This window comes from Orycteropus afer, unplaced genomic scaffold (genome assembly GCF_000298275.1).
Source record: "Orycteropus afer afer isolate SDZICR_OR568_19922 unplaced genomic scaffold, OryAfe1.0 scaffold00484, whole genome shotgun sequence".
Classification (NCBI taxonomy): domain Eukaryota; kingdom Metazoa; phylum Chordata; class Mammalia; order Tubulidentata; family Orycteropodidae; genus Orycteropus; species Orycteropus afer.
Window position 1 is genome coordinate 813,989 of NW_006922071.1, and position 11,971 is coordinate 825,959.

An 11,971-nucleotide genomic window follows, 5' to 3' on the forward strand; every position below is an offset into this window, starting at 1 on the left:
CGGTAGGGTAACAAGGGAACGTGTTCAGTGCAGATCAGTGAGTAAGCACAAGCCCGCCTTGTTTCAGTGCCTATGCTTAAATTGCCCCCTGGCTGAACACTCAATATGAACCATATAATTAGGAAGAATCTATAAACCACTTAACTTTTCCAATAAATAATGTTGTACTTCAGTAGTCACATTTATAATTATCATATTAAGAAAAAATATATTGTCACTTTATAATTAGCTATCTATTTTGCTATCTGCATTTCTAGATAGTATACAGTTTACTTGTAAGTAGTGTATATGACTGTAATTTACCTACATGGCTTTGAGACCTATTATCCCTTATAAGTCTACATCCAAATAAAAACAAAAGAGCCTTATAGGGCATTATGTAGATTAGAATTGTTGTACATGTTTGAGCAAACAGGCAACTGTGATCGTCTATGGAATAATAACACTTACAAAACTACAATCTATGTTATTAAAATAAGCAAATTAGCTGCCCAATTTTGAGGTGGTATTCCTTTTAGGTTTCAATCATGGATTTGATCTTTGTAAAATCCCTGAATATTTATTCATTCATTACTATATAGTAAATATTTTTCAACATACTATAAATCTATCTTGTATTATTTCAAAGTCTGTCACATTTAACATGTATTTTCTTCTTTGTTCAATAAAGAACTGTTGGTTAAACGATACTCTGAGAAGCTGTGTAAAGAATTTCACTCTCCTGCCCCTCAGGCCTAGAAATGGACTTCCTTCTGGGATCAGCTCTCAGCTCAACCATAGAAAGACCTACATGCAGAACACCTATCCTGGGGTGATGCTCCCACCTCCTCTAGGGAGAGGCACCCCTTAGACCAGTCAGCCATTAGACATCACGTGGGCAGAATTCCCATGGAGGGAAAGCTGGGCAGACATGGTTAGGAAGGGCACAGGGAGAGCGTAGTCATAACGAGGAAAGGGGAGGAGTTTTTATGGTTGGGCATTGCAATCGGGACCATGAAATCAAACATGCATGAACTGTTGAATGTAAAACAAATCTGCTTTATAAATTTGCACCCAAAGCACAACTAAAAAATAAAATAAAATAAAAATAATGTCTCTCTCCAAGTTTCAATGAGGGGCATTCCCCTCACCTGCAGAATTTCAGAAATTTTATCCATGATTGAAGGCTTAAATGATGGGGTAACTTTTAAAACCAACCTTCCACACACCAGTACAGAATTAAACAAAACCAATGTTTATTTTATTATGGAGTTGGAGCCCTGAAGCCTCTCTTTAGAAAGAGGAATATTTTATTTCCTTTTTAAATTTTATTTTTTTGAAAAAAAAAAAAAAAGAAACATCTTAATGAATAGCTTTAGTGTGAACTAATCATAAAATCAAACATTTCTTTTAAAATCTGAATTTACATATTGAATTTGATCAAATCACATTTATTTCAATTTTCTAGAAGGGTAGGGAGAACAAAGAAGTTTTGGCATACAGTTTTCAAAAGGAAAAAAAAAAGAACTTTGAATTGTAAGAAGATGGAGTTCATAAAGTATTCTTCTTTTTTCCTCAAAAGGAATTAGAAGAGTCAGCATGTTGCTATTGCTCTTTGACGTGAAGACTGGGTCTTTGTTTTATGTCGTCTTTTTTCTGAATCCTGCAATGCCATCACAGCAGAGTGTACTGTACACCGCTTTAAATGATAAGAGTTTCAATAGGCACTTTAGTGGAATTAAGAAAAATCTAACACTCTTCCACCGTGATGCCAGATAGCTGTCTTCCCTCTAGGTTGTCATGTGAGTAAATTGTATTTAATAGGCCTGAGCTTGTCTCAGTGTGTTTCCAAAAGAATAAAACAAAACAAAGCAAGTATATATTATAGGATTTATCTCGTGTTGGCAGAATAAACCGAAACTGACAATAGGATAAATAGAGTAACTTGCTAGAAATCAGATAAAGGAGTTTTGTCCTGTAAAGCCTGTGTGTGCATGTGTATGTGAGAGAGTTCTCTCTCTCTCTTCCTTTTTCCTTCCTTCTTCTTCTTCTTCTTATTTTTATTTCTCCTCTTGGTTGTGTTTTTTGCTTTCACTTTCCCCTAAGTGACTTTATCAGGGTTATAACTCTCCTCCTCACCAAACATGTCTGCCAAGACTTTAAAGCGGGGTCCCCAGTCTGTCAGAAAGTCATAGTCCTGGTCAGCCTCTGTGGTGAGAGAGTCTATGGAGCTGAGGGATTCCGCTACAGATCCATTTCCTTCGTAGGCGTATGTGGCCAAGGAATCATATGGTGGGGCGGCGGGGTCCATGTCATTTTCCTGTAGCCTTTGATTAATGAAATCCCTTATATCTGTGTTGTCTTCCATTGCTGGTCTCTGACGAGGTAAACAGAAAGAGTCTGGTTTGATATCCCTGCGAATTTTGTTGTCTTCAATGACTTTTGGATTTCTCAGAGCACCAATGTCGAAAGCCTGGGTGTCTTCCTCCCCACCTCCTTCATCATCATAATGGATCACGTTGTCTCTGATATCTTCTTTAGAGGTCATCAGGGTGTCTTTCTTCTTCTGTCTTCGCAGAGCTACGTACAGCACAACTATGACTAAAAGGAGACAAAAAGGACCATTTGAGAGAGAAAGGATATGTCAGAGCATCCCTCGATAGAAACTAAAAATGTATCAGAGCTGAGTTTCCTTTGTGATACTCTGTTATTTTCAAGGTAAACATACTATAATCAGTAAGGATGATACAGATGTTTATATATTTTTTCATTGTCTAGACTAAATTTTAAATTGTAAATAAGAAGAAAACATAGCAAAATCATTCACAAAACCAAACAACTGAAACATATTGCATTTAAATATTTATATGTTAGGTAAAAATAATGTGTTACAAAAATGGAAAAGAATAATATTGATGCCTTTTTAGCTGTGTATAAAACTATATAGGGTTGAGGAAATTCAATTTGAGTATTATTACCTGTAAAAAACATAGTATTTGTTCATAGTTAAATTACAATGGTAATGTTATTTGTGTTTGTAATGAAATAAAACCAAATCCTCACTATACACTTATTTTTCAAAAGCACTGAGAGAGAGAAAGGGAGAGAAAGAAATCAGTCAAAGAAAGGAGGGAGAGAGGAAAGAAGAGAAGAAGGGAGAAAGAGAATATAAGACCTTAGTTTTGCAACTCATATGAACTAACCTCCTTCATTAACTTCAATTCTATGTCTTACCATATTGAGATATTTTCAAAACTAAATGTCTATTATTCAGGTCAACTTCACAAAGCAAAAAAAAAAAAAATTTGAAATCATTAATTTATATAATTCCTTGAAAGAAATCTTTCTTTGTTCCCAATTGCCTCTGAATGGTTTAGCCATAAAACAATGGTGTTTGTGTCTAACCAAAGTGGTGGATGGTCACAGGTAGAAATAATGAAGTCAGTGCTCAACTTTTCTTGTCATAATCCCCACCTTCTTCTTCAAGGAAATTACAACAGTGTTTTAAAATAGCAGAGTTTGGAATACTCTCATCATTGAATTAGAAAATGAAGAATATATGATGATGCAAGCCAATTCATTTGTTTTTCTCCGTGTGATAGTTAAGGTGTATGTCAACTTGGCTGGGCCAAGGTTTTGATTTGCTTAGCAGCTGGGTGTAGTTATTCCCCATGGTGAGATAGTAATCAATTCCATAGAGGAATCTGCTGTGATTAGCTAAGACATTGAAGGGAAGTTAACTTTGGGATGTGGCCTGCTTCTAGTATATATGGAGAAGGTTTTGGAAGGTCTTGAGGCTGTGTTGTCTTCCCATCCTGGGGTGGTTCCTGGACTTGAAACAGAGCCCTGCCACGTTGCCTGCTGATGTTGGGACTGTGCTATTTTACCTGCTGATATTCAGTTCATCAGCCTCAGTAGCCAACAGCTGCATGAGTTAGAAGAAGCCTCTAGCTCCAGTCAGCCTGGAAGAAGAGGCAGAGCTAAGGCCCAAGGTCTAGTGGCCTTCACCCAGCCCCTAGAGCTGGCACTGATAATTTGGACTTCTATCTTCCTAACCTGTGAGAATAAATTCCTCTCTGTTAAATCCATCCAGTTGTGGTATTTATTTTATAGCAGCACTAGTGGTCCAAGTCACTCAAAATTTAGAGTTTGACAAATTGGAAGGAAGGAAGAAATAAATTTACAACTATGGTTCAAAGGGTCCTGGAGCAATATCTAGACCCTATACTCCCCCTAGTGTTTAGGGAACTCTCAGAACTCAAGAGATTTTTGCCCATCCACCTGTGAGATATTATAAGCTTCAGAGTCAAGCCATGACTGAGGAAGGGATTAGGCCCATGTCTCTGAGCATCCAAAAAAGAGGCTTAAGCACCTCAAAATTCCTGTGCTTCCAGCAATGTGCCAAATGTGAGTGGTGAACATGGTGGCTTCCAGCCAAACAAAAGACAAGCATATGAGGTGAATATTTACACTAGGTAGATACACCTCATGGAGAGAAAAATCAGGGTAGAATAGAAGGGCTGTGTATGCACAGGGACATAGCTCAGGGTGCAGGAGTGCATGGAGGGAAGGACACAGGGAAGAGATAACTATGTGAAAGAAGTGGAAGGGGAGCTGTTGCACTGTGGGAAATTTTAGTCAATGTCATGAGACAAAGTGTATGTGAACTGCTGGATGGAAAGTGTATTTCCTCTGTAAACTTTCACCCAAATCACAAGTAAAAAAAAAAAAAAAAAGTGCTTCCCTTCACCCCAAGGAGGGGGTATCAATATAGCTGAGAAGAAGCTAGAAGACCTAGAGGAGCCTAGAATATGTTAAGGAGGTTTATAAATAGATTTTTAAGCCAACTCTAAAGTAGAACTACAGGGGTCTACATTCCTTATTGTATTTCACAATGCCCAGGAGAGTGCAGTCCCATTATCAAAAATGATTTAGATACGTGAGTGGCAGATGGCTGTGCATGATGATAGTGACATTTCTGACTGTACTGCAAGATGGCCAAAGAGGCCAGAGGAACACAACCAGAATTTTCCAGGTCATACCAGATTGATATAGAAACACTCTGAGATCCAAACCATTCTTAAAGAGGACACGAGGAAAGCTTTGCTTGAAGATAAAGATCTAATTGCTCATGTTCAGTTTTAGAGGTGATACTGTTATTTTGAAGGAGCCCGTGTGGCCTGGTGGTTAAGTACTTGTCTGCTGATTGGAAGGTCTATGGTTTGAACCCACTAGACATTCCATGGCAGAAAGATGTGGCACTCTGCTTCCACAAAGATGAGAACCTTGGGAACCCTATGAAACAGTCCTATTCTGTCCTATAAGGTCACTATGGGTTGGACTCAACCCAATGGCAATGGGTTTTATTTCATTTTTGATTTATTGTTACTTTCAAACAACCATTCTAATACTTCTGATATCTGCACAGATGAAATAATTTGTTATAAATTATAGGCATATAAGAATCCTTTTTCTGCACATTCGAGTAACTTGTTGCCTAGAATTAATAACTACATCATGTGAATTAGGCTAAAACTTCACTCTGTAAGCCAGTGTGAGCTCTACAAAATATTGGATAATGCCTTACTCCATGTTTTATACAGTATTATTATTATTTTTTAATTTTTCTTTTATACCCTAGAAATAAAGTTCTCTGTTTACATTTATCAAAATAAATTTTGTTTTAAAAATAATTAATTTATACATATAAACAGATTACACAGTGGATGCCAAGTGTATATCTGTTGCATTTGAATTTAAAGGCATGAAAGGCAAAACCAAAAAGTAATGTGTAATATTTTTTTAAATCAGGTAATGAATTAATAAGTGAAATGTAGTCAACAAAACAGATGATGGAAGAGGGACACCCTAAAGGAGGTTTATATACACTCTAAGAGAGATGTTACAGAACACATTGACTTCCAACATTTTCCTTCTCAGTGCTCCCAGATATTTTAGTCTCTTCTGTTATGTTCTACCAAGAATGGTTAGAATCAGGGCTTTGAATTAGTTTGAATTGATTCAGTCATGGCTAATGCAATAAAAGAGGCACAAATCTCAATATATAAAATGTGAGTGTACCAGAATGATAATAAGAATGGGAAAAATTATGGGTTGAAGCCCTGAAACAAGAGACTCAGTGAGACCTTTCAGGATCCTGATTCAGAATATTGGATTGTTATGGAGAGCAACATTCATTCAAAATGGTGTGCTCGGCCACCATTTTTGAACTGGGCACTGTTGTTTCTAACTCTGCAGGTGAAGAGATTTGGTTGCTCTGCAACCAAAAAATCAAACTGCCTTTGTTTCCTTGAAGGGAAATTAAGTTTCTAAAATTGCATCAACTGTTAAGTTTTTCTGTTCTGGTTATCATTCTAGTACACTACATTTTATGAATTTGGGTCTTTTCTGGTTTTGTATCATGGACAGTGAATGAACCAGAAAGAAATAGTTTGAAGCCCAGGTTAGAATTTTGATATCAGCAGATGTTAAAAAATGGAAGAAAAATTCCTTCAGGCTGACAGTTAAAAAAAAAAAAAGAGGGGGTGCTCCTTCTCTCTCCCTATTTCTTTCTTCCCTGTGTTTCTTTCTCTAGAGAACTGCTGTCCATCTATCATTTGTCAAAAAGTTCTATAACCTCATATTATATACTAGTAGTTACTGGTATGCAGAATTAATTAAGAAAAACTTTGTTGTAGATGGATTTTTTTTTTATAGTATTTCATTGCAAAAAGGCTCACAAACTGCTGTTACTGGAGAATCTGCTAGGGCTTGACCAGATCTTTGCATATTTTGTAATGATATCACTTATTCATCCTTAATAACATATATGTCTCAAGTATGAATTACAAATTAACTTTAATACAAATTTAATTTTTATAGACATGCTGTCTCAATGCAGAAAAAATGATTTGCATGGTAAATTGTGAAGAGGCAATTATAGAGAGACGAGAGAGAGAAGACATAGAGAGAATGTGATTAATACTGCAACCAACCTAAGAGTATCACAATGCATAGTAGGATTGCTATCAAAGCCCCAGTGCTGAGTCCTACAGGTAGAAAAATTGCTTCCACATTACAAGACAGGATGGTACCATCAGAGTCACATCTACAAACTCGAATAGTCATTGTGTTGGTGCTGCTCTGGACAGGATAACTACTGTCTTCTATGACAACGGGGAGGAAATACAGCTCTTGCTGCCTGCGGCTGTATCCATTTCTTCGGGTTTCAATTCCAGCTGTGTTGTCTACAAAACACGACATTTATAATGAGATGGTTACTGTGAGCTTCACTTCAAAGTTAAAGCTGGTATCTGTTAAACAGTGGGAAACTCTTCTTGGATCAGTAAAATCCATCCGTATTTTAATTCTTTCTTTTATCATTATGAAATCTGGCAAAATGTTATCAAGTGTAATCAAAAGAATCCTTCAGGAAAGAATAATCTTAATTTAGTCTGGCACACAAAATAATATTTCTATTCAGAATGATTGTAGGAAAAATGAAAAAGTAAGGGTACTGTGTTGATATTTTCCCCCTGACATCAAAATTTCACTGGGAAGAAAAAATTATATGTGTATATATTCTTACATGATAGAAGAGCAAAGATTAAAAAGTATGAGTCTATAAAATATCGTACCTGAGAACCTGTCCTTTCAAATATAACAAAATTCGATTGACTATTTTGGAATAAATCTTGTTTTTTTCAAATCAAATAAGTACATAATTTCCTTCTTTTCCTTCAGTTACAAGATAAAAAATTGAAAAACTTCAGTTAAAATTAACTGTGTTACAAACATCATGATCATATATTTAAAAAAATGAAAAATTATAGCAATAACCATTTAAATATAATTAGAAACATATTTACATTAGTGCTAATCACTGATAGAAATATTTACTTGGAATAATCTAAGACAATGAAAAACTTCTACTTTTATATACGTGTAATTCAGATTTGTTATTACACTTATAAGCAGCCATTCCATTTTGTCCATAACAGTATTTTATTTGTTTGTATCTATTAAAGCAATTCCTAAAATCACTGGTATTTTTTTAATCTATGAATATTTAGTTTGATATAACCATGCATAACACACATTGATAACCAAATGAAATTACTTTAGAAAAACATTATCTTTACAACATAGAGCTGTCATAAAATGCCATTGTTTGAATCATATTCAGTTCTGCTGTTTGTAGACACTAATTTGAACAATCAAAATCTAAGCAATTGTTCTACATGTACCGAATTAGGAAGCAAAAGGTGTCAAAACCTTATATGATAATAGTGGAGTCCACTGTGAGAGATTAAGATATTATTATTGTATAGAGAAGATTTGAAAAATGAAAATAAAAGACCAAAGTGTCTGATAAGTTTATTAAAACATTCCCCCCAAAAAAGGAGTTTTTGATGTTAGGCATTTACGGAGACTATAACAACAACAACAACATAGGAATAGAAACATTGAGTCAAGTTGAAATTATGTGAAATCTTCAATAATTTGTGGGTCAATACTTCAGGCTCAGGAAAAGAATACTCATTAAAGTTCAACATCTGAATGAAAATCATTCATAGAAATAGGAATTCAGAAGGACAAATTAGTTTACTTTCACTTAATATTTGGGGAAGATTTAGTATATTTGAACAAAATTGATGTCAAGAACCAGACTAACCAATTACGCTTATTTCCAATCTATTATTATTTCTTGAGAACTGATCACACATAATTTATCATGTTGCCATAGTGGGAAGAAAAATGTGCTAAACTTTGTTCTGCCCTCAAAATTGTTCCTATTTTTAAAAAATAATTTTAGAAACATAATTTAAGATAAAATGATGAATACAGTAAATGTCAGATGAGTTACAAATAAGTTCAAATTGTGAAAAAATACAATTTTTCAGGAACTTGTCCCTTCTGAAAACATGACTAAAGTAGGTGAGGTGAAGTCTGGCCATTCTTGCTTCTAAGTGGTATTCCAGCTGCACTTATTCCAGGATATATTTATTCATTTTTCTGATATGAGGCAAGATGTGTAGATCCTTGTTATAAATAAGCTGACACAGTTTCTATCATAAATATCCAAAAGAAAATAAATACTATGTTTAGTGAATGGCGTAATTGTCAACTTCCTTATCTAAATCAGTGGTCTGGAAGTCTTATTTATCTTATTTTTCTCTGTCAGTTCAATCCTATATTGAATTTCATGGAGCCGACACATAGTGATCCCTACTTGAGTTTCCAGGGCAGTGTTACTATGGAATTAGATTGTCCAGTTTTTCTTCTGAGGAGTGACTGGTGGGTTTGAACCACCAGCCTTCTGGTTAACAGTCAAATTCCTCAGGCATTATGCCACCAGAGCTCCTAGAATTAAACCCTATGCAATTTACCTGCTTTTACTGTTTTCATCTTCACAGATACTATATTAGTCTGTCACACCGGATTACTTCAATATCATCAGTTTCAGTTTTATCTCCCCTAATGACTTTTCTACATTGCATGTAAAATAAAATGCAAATATATATTTATAAATTCTCAACAAACAAAAAAATGAGTTTTTAATGAAATTTAAAATTTTCAATGGGGTGGTCTCTGTTAAAGTGACCATAGGATTTGGTTTGCTTTAGACAACTTCTTTAATGTATGTTTTTTCAAATCTTAAGTTTCCAGTTTTGATGATAAATTATGTGATTACTCTACTTAAAAAGCCCTTGTGTCTGTAACTCTGCCTTAATAATAGCTATTCCTCATATTACCATATTTGATACATTACTACACTAAAATTCCTTCACTCACAAAATTTGGTGACCCTGTTTTTCTTCCACTAATTAGGTGGTACGGTGGGTAAGGCATTTGGCTGCTAACCAGAAGGTCAACCCACCAGTTGCTCTGCTGGCAGAAGATGAAGCAATCTACTTCGATAAATATTTACAGCCTTGGAAACTAAAGTGGGGTCCCTGTGAGTCAGAATCAACTCAATGTCAGTACATTTGGTTTGGTTTTTTGAATTATTAATTATGTGCAGCAAATAAGGTTTCTTGAAATATTCTTTGATTTCTATCAACTACCCTCCTCCTTCTCTCCATTATCAACACACAGTGTTCATCTGTTACGTATGTTTTTATTAGGTGCCGTCGAGTTGGCTCCAACTCACAGCAACCCCATCTACACCGGAACAAAACACTGCCCAGTCCTGCACCATTCTCACAATCCTTACTATGTTTGACCCCATCATTGAGGCCACTGTCTCAATCCATCTCATCAAGGGTCTTCCTCTTTGTCTCTGACACTCTCTGACCCTCTACTTTGCCAGCACAATATTTTTCTCAGGAACTTGTCCCTTCTGAAAACGTGACCAAAGTAGGTGAGGTGAAGTCTGGCCATTCTTGCTTTTAAGTGGTATTTCAGCTGCACTTCTTCCAGGATCTATTTATTGATTTTTCTGGAAGTCCATGGTATTTTCAGTATTCTTTGCCAACATCACAATTCAAATGCATCAATTCTTATTTGGTCTTCCTTATTCATTGTCCAGATTTCACATACAGATGAGGTAATTGAAATACCATGGTGTAGTTTAGGCTGACCTTAGTGTTCAAATACACTTATATGTAAGTGTGTTGTATAATTTAACATTTTAAAAAATGTGTGAGTGTACATGTATGTGTGCATGTATATGTGTGTGTCAGTGTGTCCTAAGCTGATTCTCTCCTTGTTCTTAGATGCCAATAAGCCAACTGTAACACATGGCATATTAGGTATGTAACAGATCAACATGTTGCCCAGTTTTGTGCCACCCACATAACGATTGATGTCATCTAGTCAATTGTGTGGCTATTGCATCAATCCATCTCACTGAGGATTTCCCTCTTTTTTCTCACTCTCTACTTGGTGGCTCTGTGATTAAAACATTAGGCTACTAACCAAAAGTTCTGTGGTTTGAAACCATCAACTGGTTGATAGGAGAAAGATGAGGCAGTATGCTTCTGCAAAGATTTATAGGCTTAGAAACCCTATGGAGTAGTTGTGCTATGCCCTCCAGTGTTGCTTTTTGTCAAAATCAACTTGATGGCCATGATTTTGGCTGTTTCTCCAACCATAATGACCTTTTCTAGCAATTAGTCTTCTTTAGTGATATGATAAAGGAGCTTTGGTGGCACAGTGCCTAAGACATTTGACTGCTAACCAAAATGTTGATGATTCAAATCCACCAGAGGGTCCATGGAGGGAAAATGGGGCAATCTATTTCCATAAAGATTCACCACCTTAGAAACCCAATGGGGGTATCTATGAGTCAGAATGTACTATATGGATTTGGTTTGGGTTTTTAATGATGTATCCTAGGAGTTCTAGTGGTGCAGTGGTTAAAACATCTGGCTGTTAACCAAAGAATTGCGAGTTCCAACCCACAAGTCATTCCAAGGAAGAAAGATGAGGCAGTCTTCTTCCGTAAAGATTTGCAACCTTGGAAACACTGTAGGGCAATTCTACCCTCCTGTATGGTCACTATGTGTCGGAATGGACTGATGGCAATGGTTAGTGGTAATGATGTGTCCAAAGTAAGCAAGCCAAAGTCTTGCCATCCTTGTTTTCAATGACCATTCTGGTTGTATTTCTTCTAGGATTGACATGAACATTCTTCTGGTAACACAATGTAATCACCAATATTCTTCACCAATACAAAAATTTGAATGTAATCTGATACTCATAAGTACATAAATATTAAACTCAAGTGCTTTTAGTCTCTATTTGATAAGCTATGAAAAGTTAGAGAACATAAAATAAGAAAAGTAATGGATGCCAATAAAGTAAATATTCCTAATCTACTTCCTTTTATATTTTTGTAGTGGTTAAAAGAATAGTGCTGTTGTTGTTGTGTGCCGTCGAGTAGGACCTGACTCATAGCGACCTCTCCTTGGGTTTCCGAGGTAGTATCACTATGGAAGTAGATTGCCCCATCTTCCTTCCAAGGAGTGGCTGGTGGGTTTGAACCACC

At 35.8% G+C, this 11,971-nt stretch overlaps 1 protein-coding gene across 1 annotated transcript in view; it reads right to left on the bottom strand.

The window, feature by feature from the left end:
* Window positions 1-2,080: 2,080 nt before the first annotated feature.
* CDH12 (cadherin 12) overlaps window positions 2,081-11,971 on the bottom strand; it is a 224,983-nt gene continuing 215,092 nt past the window's right edge. The window contains exons 8-9 of the mRNA XM_007954957.2: window positions 6,975-7,226; window positions 2,081-2,580 (exon numbers count right to left, since the gene is read on the bottom strand). Of these exons, the coding sequence (XP_007953148.1) occupies window positions 2,081-2,580; window positions 6,975-7,226 (752 nt within the window). The remainder of the gene's footprint in view (window positions 2,581-6,974; window positions 7,227-11,971) is intronic.